Source organism: Anser brachyrhynchus (genome assembly GCF_964034855.1).
Source record: "Anser brachyrhynchus genome assembly, chromosome: 31".
NCBI classification, from domain to species: domain Eukaryota; kingdom Metazoa; phylum Chordata; class Aves; order Anseriformes; family Anatidae; genus Anser; species Anser brachyrhynchus.
The window spans coordinates 886,470-898,706 of NC_137724.1; the positions used below are offsets into that span (position 1 = coordinate 886,470).

The window sequence follows — 12,237 nt, forward strand, 5'->3', positions numbered from 1 at the left end:
CTCGACCTGGGCTCCATCTCAACCATTGTCCCCAAAGCCATGGCCATTGCTTTGTGGGACACAAGGACCATCTCCTACTCAGCAGGTGCTGCCCAGGTCTTTTTTCTCTTCTTCTTGCTTGGAGCAGAATATTCCCTTCTCACTGTCATGGCTTATGACCGCTACGTTGCTATCTGCAAGCCCCTGCACTACGGGACCTTTCTGAGCAGTAGAGCTTGTATGAAAATAGCAGCAGCTGCCTGGGGCGGTAGTTTTTTCTATTCCGTGCTACACACTGCCAATACCTTTTCCCTCCCCCTCTGCCAAGACAAGGCCCTGGACCAGTTCTTCTGTGAAATCCCCCAGATTCTCAGGCTCTCCTGCTCAGATGCCTACCTCAGGGAACTTTGGGTAATTGCGGTTAGTCTTTGTTTAGCTTTTGGGTGTTTTGTTTTCATTGTGCTGTCCTATGTGCAGACCTTTAGGGCTGTGCTGAAGATGCCCTCTGAGCAGTGCCGGCACAAAGCCTTTTCCATGTGCCTCCCTCACCTGGCCGTGGTCTCCCTGTTCATCACCACTGGCACAGTTGCCTACCTGAGGCCCCCCTCCATCTCCTCCTCATCCCTGGATCTGGTGGTGGCAGTTCTGTATTCAGTGGTGCCTCCAACACTGAACCCCCTCATCTACAGCATGAGGAACCAGGAGCTGAAGGATTCCCTGAAGAAACTGATTCTGTTGGCAGTACTTCAACAGGACTAAGCCACCCATATTTATTCACTTTGTTGTTGTTGTTGTTGGTTGGTTGGTTGTTTTCTCAGGCAACTCTTGTGCTTTGGACATTTTTCTCTGACTACCCTGTTTGAACATGAATGTCTGGATTTGTCTCTCTCCTCCAGAAGTACAAACCCAGTCCCTCTGTCCCAGAAGCCATCTTTAAATGTACTTATGTCAGAGCTGTACTCCTTTTTCACCTCTCTGGAATAAAAGGGTATGTCTTCAGTGCTGTGTCTGAAGTTTGAGACCTTTTTCCTTCTTCTGGAGTCATGAATACTCTCAAGAAATTGCACCCTAAAAGGGCCTGCTGTTAAGCTTGTGTTCTCCATGTGCGGATGAGATCATCGGGTGATTTTCTAGGGAATGTGGGCTGGACTCAGCCCTCACTTGTGTGTGCCCAGAGCCACTGGAGACGGGAATGGTCAGGACATATCTGCTTGGGACTGTCCAGCATGTGACAGGGCTCGTGTCAGATGCTGATGTCCCACTGCCTCCTGCCCAGGAGAGCACAGGAGAGCACAGGGATTAGGGCCTAGGATCTGATCCAACATGGGGAGAACACGGCCCATGGTGTGCTCACACTCCATGTTGCACCCTGCCCCCAGCGTGTTTGCACTCCCCAGTGTGAACACCCTCAGTGTGCACACTCACCCCATGAGGTGCACACACCGTAGCTATGAGTCCAGGCTCAACAAGAGGCTCTGCTCCATGGGCTCCAGGACTCAAACTAGCATGGTGTCCCACAGAAAAATTCTCAGTAAAGCTGTTGGTCGTTACAGAATCACCCAATAGTGAGGACTGGAAGAGTCCAGTCCAAGCTCTTCCCCTTCAAGCATCATTAGCTGGAGCAGGATTTCCAGACTGCATCTACACATCTTCTGAGTATCTCCAAGGAAGGAGACTCCAAAACCTCTGTGAGTGGCCAGTTTCAGTGATCTGTACTGGTGCTTGGGGTTATTCCTCTCTAGGTGCAGGACCCTGCACTTGCCCTTGTTGACCTTCATGAGGTTCCTCTCAGCCCAACCCTCCAGCCTGTTGAGGTCCCTCTGAATGGCAGCACAGACCTCTGGGGTATCACCTGCTCCTCCCAGCTTGATGTCGTCAGCAGACTTGCTGAGGGCGCCCTCCGTTCCATTGTCCACATCTCTGATAAAATTATATACAATCAATAAATTGAACAACACTGGACCCAGTACTGACCCCTGAGGAACAGTACAGGCCACCAGGTAGATTCTGCACCACTGAGCATAACACTCTATCCTGGTTTCGGTTGGGATAATTTTCCTCCTAGTAGCTGGTAGGGTGCTATGTTTTGGATTAGGATGAGAAGAGCGCTGATAACATACTGATGTTTTAATTGTTGCAGAGCAGTGCTTACACTAAGCCAAAGACTTTTCGGCTTCTCGCTCTGTCCTGCCGGCGGCCAGGCTAGGGGTGCAGCAGGAGCTGGGAGGGGACAGACCCAGGACAGCTGACCCAAAGTGGCCAAAGGGGTATTCCATACCATCTGACGTCATGCTAAACAATATATAGGGGTGGCTGGCCGGGGTGGGGGGGCCGGCTGCTCGGGGATAGGCTGGGCATCGGTCAGCGGGTGGTGAACAATTGCATTATGCATCACTTGTTTGTACACATTATTATTATTATTATTGTTGTTGTTGTTGTTGTTATTATTATTATTATTTTCCTTTCTTTCCTGTCCTAATAAACTGCCTTTAGCTCAACCGACAGGTTTTCATTTCTTTCTAATTCTCTCTCCCCATCCCAGAGAGGGAGGGAGGGCTGTGAGCGAACGGCTGTGTGGTGCTTAGCTGCTGGCCGGGTTAAACCATAACAGCTACATAAAATACAGCGAGATGACACATCAACAGCATTCCAGGAAGTTTGGCCTTGCCTCACATCATGGACACCAAATCAGAGAATTTGGACTCAAAGGTCAATATGTAAGTTGCTACTCTACTTTTGCCCTCATTTCAAAACCTCTTAGGTAGCAGCAGAAGAACAGTTTTGACCAGATAAGTAAGGAGAATCACAGAAGAACGATGGGATAACTCCTGGATATCAACACCTGGAGAAGCTCGGCCTACTCCAGGAAGGTGTCACCCAAGAATTTGAATAGAAAAATCACAGAGAGAGACTCCGGACTCAGAAAACTGGATTGGTTAAAAGGGCCGGTATGGATTGGAACTATGTCAGGGTGGAGTTATCATAAAAAATTATTAAAAAAAACAAAATCATAAAAATACAGAACCAAATGTAACGGGGGTACCTCCCGGGAGGCACCCACCTCGATCTGTACATCGTATGAATTGCTAATAAATAAGAACGAAGGAGAGTCAATCTGATCTACTGAAAAGGCAATTCCAGGGTCGAACCAAAAAATATTGGAGGTGGCAGAAGCATAATTCCTTCAACACAAGGTGGCAGCAGCGTGATTCCTTCAACACAAGGTGGCAGCAATGTGGTTCCTTCAACACGAGGTGGCAGCAGCACAATTCCTTCAATACAGGTGGCAGCAGCGTGATTCCTTCAGCTGCTGCCCTTGTCTCACTCCCAGAAGGTCATCGAGGTGCTGGAACATGTCCAAAGAAAGGCAACGAAGCTGGTGAAGGGTCTGGAGATCAAGTCTGATGAGGAGGCTGAGAGAGCTGGGGTTGTTTAGCTTGGAGAAAAGAATCATAGAGTCATAGAGTCATAGAATCATAGAATCATAGAATATCCCGAGCTGGAAGGGACCCATAAGGATCATCAAGTCCAACTCCTGGCACCGCACAGGTCTGCCCAAAAGTTTAGACCGTGTGACTAAGTGCACAGTCCAATCGCTTCTTAAATTCAGACAGGCTTGGTGCAGTGACTACTTCCCTGGGGAGCCTGTTCCAGTGTGTGACCGCCCTCTCGGTGAAGAACCTCTTCCTGATGTCCAGCCTAAACTTCCCCTGCCTCAGCTTCATACCGTTCCCACGGGTCCTGTCACTGGTGATAACAGAGAATAGGTCACCTGCCTCTCCACTCCCCCTCGCGAGGAAGTTGTAGACTGCGATGAGGTCCCCCCTCAGCCTCCTCTTCTCCAGGCTGAACAGGCCCAGTGACCTCAGCCGCTCCTCATATGTCTTCCCCTCTAGGCCCTTCACCATCTTCGTCGCCCTCCTCTGGACACTCTCCAACCGTTTAATGTCCTTTTTGTACTGTGGTGCCCAGAACTGCACACAGTACTCGAGGTGAGGCCGCACCAGCGCAGAGTAGAGCGGGACAATCACTTCCCTTGACCAAATAGCAATGCCATGCTTGATGCACCCCAGGATACGGTTGGCCCTCCTGGCTGCCAGGGCACACTGCTGGCTCATATTCAACTTGCTGTCAACCACAACCCCCAGATCCCTCTCTGCAGGGCTGCTCTCCAGCGTCTCGTCTCCCAGTCTGTACGTATAGCCAGGGTTGTCCCCTCCCAGGTGCAGGACCCGGCACTTGCTTTTGTTAAACTTCATGTGGTTGGTGATCTGGGCCCAGCTCTCCAATCTGTCCAGATGTCTCTGCAAGGCCTTTCCACCCTCATCCAAGTCCACAACTCCTCCAAGTTTAGTGTCGTCGGCAAATTTGCTCAGAACACCTTCTAGTCCTACATCCAAATCATTTATAAAAACATTGAAGAGGACTGGCCCTAAAATGGAGCCTTGAGGGACCTCACTAGTGACCATCCGCCAGCCAGATGTGGCCCCATTTACCACAACCCTTTGAGCCCTGCCCGTCAGCCAATTGCTCACCCATCATATGATGTTTTTTGCTTAGCCATATGCTGGACATTTTGTCCAGTAGGATCCTAAAAAGTTTTAACTTGTTTCTGCCCGGTTTCGAACCGGGGACCTTTCGCGTGTGAGGCGAACGTGATAACCACTACACTACAGAAACTGCCCTGTCTATCTTTTCTTCCCTGTCTGCCCAAGACCATCTTGTACTTTACAACTGCCTTAAAGGAGTTGTCAGTGAGGTGGGGATTGGGTTCTTCTCCCAAGCACCAAGTGATAAGACAAGAGGAAATGGCCTCAACTTGCACCAGGGAGGTTTAGATTGGTTATTAGGAGAAATTGCTTCACTGAAAGGGTGGTGCAGCGTTGGAATGGGCTGCCCGGGGAATAGTTGAGTCACCATCCCTGGAGGTCTTTAAGAAACGTGTAGATGTAGAGCTTAGTGACAAGGTTTAGTGCTAGGTTAAGGGTTGGACCACATGATCTTAGAGGTCTTTTCCAACCTCAGTGATTCAATGATTCCGTGGTTCAGCTGCACAGAGTTGTGCTGGAGAGCTGATCATGATGCAATATGGTATGGAAAATCCCTTTGGACAGTTGGGGTCAGCTGTCCTGCTTCTGTCCCCAGATCCGAAGCACAGCATCACACCAGCTACTGGGAAGGAAAATAACTCTATCCCAGCCAAAACCAGGAAATTATCCACCCCTTATTCCATAACATCTATGTCACACTCAGGTCTCACTCTTCCCAATACAGTTACTCATTCTCTTCCTCATAAGTTACTCATCCGCTGATATGCACACATAGATATCATTCCCTTAATCTATGGGTTGACCCATGGATGATTCTGGACAGTAGATGTCCCATAGATGATTCTGGATCATTTCATGCTGAAACCAGCTCTGGTTCCGTCACCGCTGCACATGTCCATTTCTGTCCAACATTATTCTCTAATTAACCTGGGTGACTCTTACCATCATGCCACTGATGTGACATAGAGCAATCATAGTAGTGATGACATTCGGTATTATACAGTAATTAACATCAGCCCATTAACTCATGGGCTATCCCCGCCCAACATTAAATCCCCTTGAGGTACGCATCGGACCGCCCCGTTCCTCTGCATCACCCACCCAAATGGGTTTGCCTTTGCCTGAGGCAGCAACATCCCAGACTCTCTTCCCCAGCATGTTTTCTACGTGCACGACAGGGACTTTATCCCCTTCTACAGCACGTAATGGGTTTGATTGGGCAGGTCCAGCTTGGTTGGCAGATCCCCTAGTGTTGACAAACCAGGTGGCCTTTGCCAGATGTGTATCCCAATTTTTGAACGTCCCAGCACCTTCAAGGTAGTCTTTAACAATCCAATGCATCCCTCGATTTTCCCTGGGGTTACGATATACCCACTCAATGCCATGCTCTTTGACCCCAGTGTCTATAAGGTTGTTTGGGAAATGAGCCCCATCATCTGACTCAATTCTTTCTGGGGTGCCATGGCACCTTAAGACTTGCTTTATGAGGCCCAGGATAGAATTCCCGGGGGTGAAATGGGGCACAGGACATGTTTCCAGCCACCCGGCGGTTGCTTCCACCACTGTAGGCACGTGGTGGGTTTGTGGGAAGGGGATAAAACCAACCCTCCAGGCCTCCCCTGTTATTGTTAATATCTCCCTGGGGATATTAATGGGGTCTGAGTGGGGAAATTGGGGTTCTGGGTGGGAACTGGGGGCTCTGGGGATACTTGGGGGGGGGGGGGGGAGATGGGGGTCCTGGAAAAGTAACAGGGAGCTTTGGGGTTCCCTGGGGATACTGGGGGGTTCTGGGGTAATGGGAGGAAATTGGGGGATGGATCTTGGGGTGGTCCCAGGGGGTTCTGGGGATATTGGGAGGGGTCTTAGAGGGGAAATGGGCATTCTGGTGTGGAAAAGTGGGAGTTCTGGGGGGAAAATGGAGGGCTTGGAGGATAGTGGGGGTAGATTTTGGGGGAAATGGAGGGTCCCAGGGATACTGGGGTGGGAAATGAGGTCCTGATGAGGTCCAGGGAGATGCTTGGGGTGGGGGGGAGGGGGTCTGGGTATATGGGGGGGGGGGGGAGGTCTGAGGAGGGGAAATGGGGGATCGGGAGAAATGGAAGGCTCTGGGGAGGCCCTGAGGGACTCCTGGGGGTGCTCTGGGGGATATTGAGGGAGTCTGAAGGGAACATGGGATCTGGGGGGTAAATGGGGGTACTGAAGGGGATTATAGAAGATTCTTGGGGGGACTGAGGATAATGAGATGTTTCCAGAGGGTAAATGGGTCATTCTGAGGGGTCCTGGAAATATTAGGAGGGTCTGGAGGAGCCTGAGGTTTCCTGGGTGCTCCCTCTTCATCCCATCCTTTGCTCAAAATCTTTGATTTTCCCCCCATTTTGCAGCCAGGCTCTGCCATGGTGGCGAGGAGCCCTTGGGGATATTGGGGACCCCCCCACGTGCTTCCTGAATGTGCCTTACCCCCCCCCCAAATGTCCTCCCCATAATTCACACACACACATGTGGCCATACCAAGGGACAAGCAGAGCAGGGGGATCTTTGCTTTATTGCCCCCCACCCCCCCCGCCTTACAATAGAGGCTTCAACGCCCCAGGGCAGTGGCACCCTGGGGTAACTGCCCCCCAAGCCCTGCTTTAGGGGAGAAAAAAAGCACTTTTTGGGTCCTTTGAGATAAGAACACATGCTTTGGTTTGAGAAAAGTCAGTATGGGGTCTTTTCAGCGGGAAACTTGGCAGTTTGTGGTGAGAAAAGCAGGTTTGGGGTCATTCTGGAGGGGAACAGACAGTTTGGGGTGGGGAAAGCTGTTCTTGGGTCTGTTTGGAGAGGAACCTGTCAGTTTGTGGGGAGAAATGCCCTTTTTGGAATCCCTAACCCTAAACCTTAACCTTAAACACTAACCCTAACCCTAACCCTAATCCCTGACTCCTACACCTTAACCCTAACACTAAACCTAAACCCTAACCCTATACACTAAAATAACCATAGCCTAAACACTAACACCTAACCCCTAATCCCTAACTCCTAAAGAGTAACCCTAACCCTAATCCTAACCCTAACTCTAACCCTAGACGTAACCCTAGGCCTAAACCTAGGCCTAAAAATCATAAAAGTAAACCCTAAACCCTAAGTCAAGCCCTAACACTATCCCTAACCTTCTAACCCTAAACCTAACCCTAACCTTCTAACCCTAAACCTAACCCTAAACCCTAAACCTAACCCTAAACCTAACCTTAAACCCTAACCCTAACCCTAACCCTAACCCTAACCCTAAGCCTAACCCTAACCCTAACCCTAACCCTAACCCAACCCTAACCCTTACCCCAGCCCTAGCCCTAGCCCTAGCCCTAGCTCTAGCCCTAGCCCTGACCCTAACCGTAACCCTGACCCTGACCCTAACCCCTAACCCCTAACCCAAACCCCTAACCCTAACCCCCTAACCCTCTAACCCTATCCCCTTAACCCTAACCTAACCCTAGCCCTATCCCTATCCCTAAACCCTAACCCTAACCCTAACCCTAACCCTAACCGTAACCCTAACCCTAACCCTAACCCTAACCCTAACCCTAACCCTAACCCTAACCCTAACCCTAACCCTAATCCAATATGGCCCCCCGGAAGTCAAGTGCCCGAGAACTACATCTCCCGGCATGCTCTGGAAAACCAACATGGCCTCCAGGAAGTCCCGTGCCGGAAAACTACATCTCCTGGCATTCCACGGACTCCCAGCATGGCCTCCGGGAAGTCCAGTGCCCAAGAACTACATTTCCCAGCACTTCAAGGAAAATTGAGCCTCGCAGCTTGCCGTAGGACGCCATGTTTTGCTCTGTTACATTCCCCGTTCTGTTTTGTGTTTATGGAGGTTTTCCCCCCGTTTTGGGGGTTTCCCCTCAATTTCGGGTTTCCACCTCTCCATTTCAGGGTTCTTCCCCACAATTTTGGGGCTCCTTCCCCTAATTTGGTGCTTCGCCCCCCCAGTTTTGGGGTTCCCCCTCCATTTTGGGGATCCCCCACCCCCAATTCCAAGCCCCCCACAATTTTGGGGTCCCCCACCATTTTTTTTGGCCTGCCACCCTAATATTAAGGTTCTTTTCCTTAATGTTGGGGTTCTCCCCATATTTTTGAGGTTCCTTCCCTTAATTCGGGGCTTCGTTCCCCGAGATCTGGGGCTTTAACCCCAATTTTGGAGTCCCACACCCTCCTTTTTTGGGTTTCCCCCTAATATTAAGAGTTCTTCCACCCAATTTTGGGGGATCCCACAATTTTGAGGTTCCTTCCCCTAACTTGGGCCTTCAACCCTTCTATTTTGGGGGGGCTCCCACCCTCTTATTTTGGCCTTCCGCCCTAATAGTAGGCCTAACCCCTAAGAACCCTGACCCCTAACCCTACGGCACCCACGAATCTAACCCTAACCCCTACCCCTAAAAACCCTACCCCTAAAAACCCTTACAGCCCTAACCCGATAAAATTTACCACACTAAACCCCTGAAGACCTACGCCTAAAACCCCTAACCCTAAAAATTAAGACCCTCTAAACCCTAACCCAAAAAATTAAGACTCTCAAGGCCCTAACCCTGGAGACCCTAACCTTAAAAAAAAAAAAAATTAAGACCTTAAAACCCTAACCCTAAATAACACTAACACCTAACCCCTAATCCCTAACTCCTAAAGAGTAACCCTAACCCTAATCCTAACCCTAACTCTAACCCTAGACGTAACCCTAGGCCTAAACCTAGGCCTAAAAATCATAAAAGTAAACCCTAAACCCTAAGTCAAGCCCTAACACTATCCCTAACCTTCTAACCCTAAACCTAACCCTAACCTTCTAACCCTAAACCTAACCCTAAACCCTAAACCTAACCCTAAACCTAACCTTAAACCCTAACCCTAACCCTAACCCTAACCCTAACCCTAACCCTAAGCCTAACCCTAACCCTAACCCTAACCCAACCCTAACCCTTACCCCAGCCCTAGCCCTAGCCCTAGCCCTAGCTCTAGCCCTAGCCCTGACCCTAACCGTAACCCTGACCCTGACCCTAACCCCTAACCCCTAACCCAAACCCCTAACCCTAACCCCCTAACCCTCTAACCCTATCCCCTTAACCCTAACCTAACCCTAGCCCTATCCCTATCCCTAAACCCTAACCCTAACCCTAACCCTAACCCTAACCGTAACCCTAACCCTAACCCTAACCCTAACCCTAACCCTAACCCTAACCCTAACCCTAACCCTAATCCAATATGGCCCCCCGGAAGTCAAGTGCCCGAGAACTACATCTCCCGGCATGCTCTGGAAAACCAACATGGCCTCCAGGAAGTCCCGTGCCGGAAAACTACATCTCCTGGCATTCCACGGACTCCCAGCATGGCCTCCGGGAAGTCCAGTGCCCAAGAACTACATTTCCCAGCACTTCAAGGAAAATTGAGCCTCGCAGCTTGCCGTAGGACGCCATGTTTTGCTCTGTTACATTCCCCGTTCTGTTTTGTGTTTATGGAGGTTTTCCCCCCGTTTTGGGGGTTTCCCCTCAATTTCGGGTTTCCACCTCTCCATTTCAGGGTTCTTCCCCACAATTTTGGGGCTCCTTCCCCTAATTTGGTGCTTCGCCCCCCCAGTTTTGGGGTTCCCCCTCCATTTTGGGGATCCCCCACCCCCAATTCCAAGCCCCCCACAATTTTGGGGTCCCCCACCATTTTTTTTGGCCTGCCACCCTAATATTAAGGTTCTTTTCCTTAATGTTGGGGTTCTCCCCATATTTTTGAGGTTCCTTCCCTTAATTCGGGGCTTCGTTCCCCGAGATCTGGGGCTTTAACCCCAATTTTGGAGTCCCACACCCTCCTTTTTTGGGTTTCCCCCTAATATTAAGAGTTCTTCCACCCAATTTTGGGGGATCCCACAATTTTGAGGTTCCTTCCCCTAACTTGGGCCTTCAACCCTTCTATTTTGGGGGGGCTCCCACCCTCTTATTTTGGCCTTCCGCCCTAATAGTAGGCCTAACCCCTAAGAACCCTGACCCCTAACCCTACGGCACCCACGAATCTAACCCTAACCCCTACCCCTAAAAACCCTACCCCTAAAAACCCTTACAGCCCTAACCCGATAAAATTTACCACACTAAACCCCTGAAGACCTATGCCTAAAACCCCTAACCCTAAAAATTAAGACCCTCTAAACCCTAACCCAAAAAATTAAGACTCTCAAGGCCCTAACCCTGGAGACCCTAACCTTAAAAAAAAAAAAATTAAGACCTTAAAACCCTAACCCTAAATACCTGACCATAAATAAAACCCTAAGACCCTAACCCTAAAAACCCTATCAACACTAAAACCCCAAAAAACTCTAAAACCCTAACACACTAACCCCCAAACCCTAACCCTTATAACTGCAACCCTAATGACCTTAAAATCCTAACCCTAAACCCTGGAAACCCTAACCCTGAAACCCAACCCTAGTGCCTTAGCCCTGAAACCTTAAAACCCTAACACCTTGTTAGAAGCACTCTGTAACCAATAACATAGGCTCAGGCAAGGATTTCAGTGAGGTAGCATTTTTATTCACGATTGCAATGGCAGGCATCCCACAAGCCACCTACTAGTTCCACAACACAGTTTATATAAATTTTTTTTTCCCTCTCGGCGACCAGGACCCTCCCCAGTTTCCCCATTGACTGGGTAATCCAGGTTCACAATCTATCCGGTGCTTCACAGAAAATACACAGCTGCTGGCCTGTTACAAGTCAATTTTCTTTTTTTCTTGACTGTTTCCCTCTTTGAGGTGGTAATGTTTCTTACACTGCGATTTCCACCCAATTGCTCTAAGGATTCTGGTTGTCTGCATTTTACAAGGTTGTCTGGTAAGCTTTCTTATCACTGCAAGCATATCTCAATACCACCTTCCTTCCCTCTAAACGATGTAACTCTGTGCAAAAACATTTTTATTCCCACAACTTTGATCCCCTTACCCTAAAATCCTTATTCCCTTTAACCCTAACAACTCTGACCACAACCCTAACCGTTCATATCAACCCCCCCAACGCTAATGACACTGACTAATGATCCAAACCCCAAACTGCCCCTGACCCCAGACAACCAACAAAGAACCAGACACAAAGCTGAAAACTACAAAAAAGGCAAAACCCTGGATAGAGACCCCAAATCACAAACACGCGACCAAAATGCTACAGAAAAGCCCCAGATGCAGGCCCCAAGCACTACAGCTAGGCCCCAGAAGCTCAAGACACATCCCAAAGCCAAAATGCAAGCCCCAAACGCTACAGAAAAGCCCCCAAACACCAGACGCAGGCTGCAGAAGTCTACAAGCAGGCCCCAACCCCCCCCCCATGAACTGGACCCCACCCCCCCACCCAGATGCATGCCCCAGGCCCCAGCCCCAGCCCCCACACCCCAGACTCAGGCCCCAAAGGTGTACAACCAGCTACCAACTGCCCCCCTCAAAGGGAGGTCCCAAAGCCTTCCAGAGGACCCTAGAGTGTACAAGCAGCTCCCAACCCCCCCGGCACAGGCCCCAACCCCCCCCCGGACGCAGGCCCCAAAGGTGTACAAGCAGAGTGGCATCCCAACTGCAGGGAGGAGAAATGCCCCAGTGCCATCTGTCTGTCCCTGTCCTGCCTCCCTTGGCAGGAGCACTGGGACAGTTCACCATATTTCCCCATCTGTCCTTGCCGTCTTTGTCCCAGCTAAACCCTGTGGGGTCTGG

The 12,237-nt window shown here is 50.0% G+C and overlaps 2 protein-coding genes and 1 long non-coding RNA gene across 3 annotated transcripts in view; 2 read left to right on the forward strand and 1 right to left on the reverse strand.

The window, feature by feature from the left end:
• LOC308184355 (olfactory receptor 14C36-like) overlaps positions 1–1,887 on the forward strand; it is a 3,620-nt gene extending 1,733 nt beyond the window's left edge. Inside the window, exon 1 of the mRNA XM_080571409.1 lies at positions 1–1,887. This exon is cut by the window's left edge and continues 1,733 nt beyond it. Coding sequence (XP_080427535.1) covers positions 1–738 — 738 coding nt within the window. The 3' untranslated portion in view covers positions 739–1,887.
• Positions 1–9,144, reverse strand: part of LOC308184368 — a 342,195-nt gene extending 333,051 nt beyond the window's left edge. The window contains exon 1 of the long non-coding RNA XR_013942639.1: positions 8,958–9,144. This is a non-coding gene — a long non-coding RNA (uncharacterized lncRNA). The remainder of the gene's footprint in view (positions 1–8,957) is intronic.
• LOC308184346 (olfactory receptor 14C36-like) overlaps positions 1–12,237 on the forward strand; it is a 62,991-nt gene that overhangs the window by 18,454 nt on the left and 32,300 nt on the right. The window lies entirely within an intron of this gene.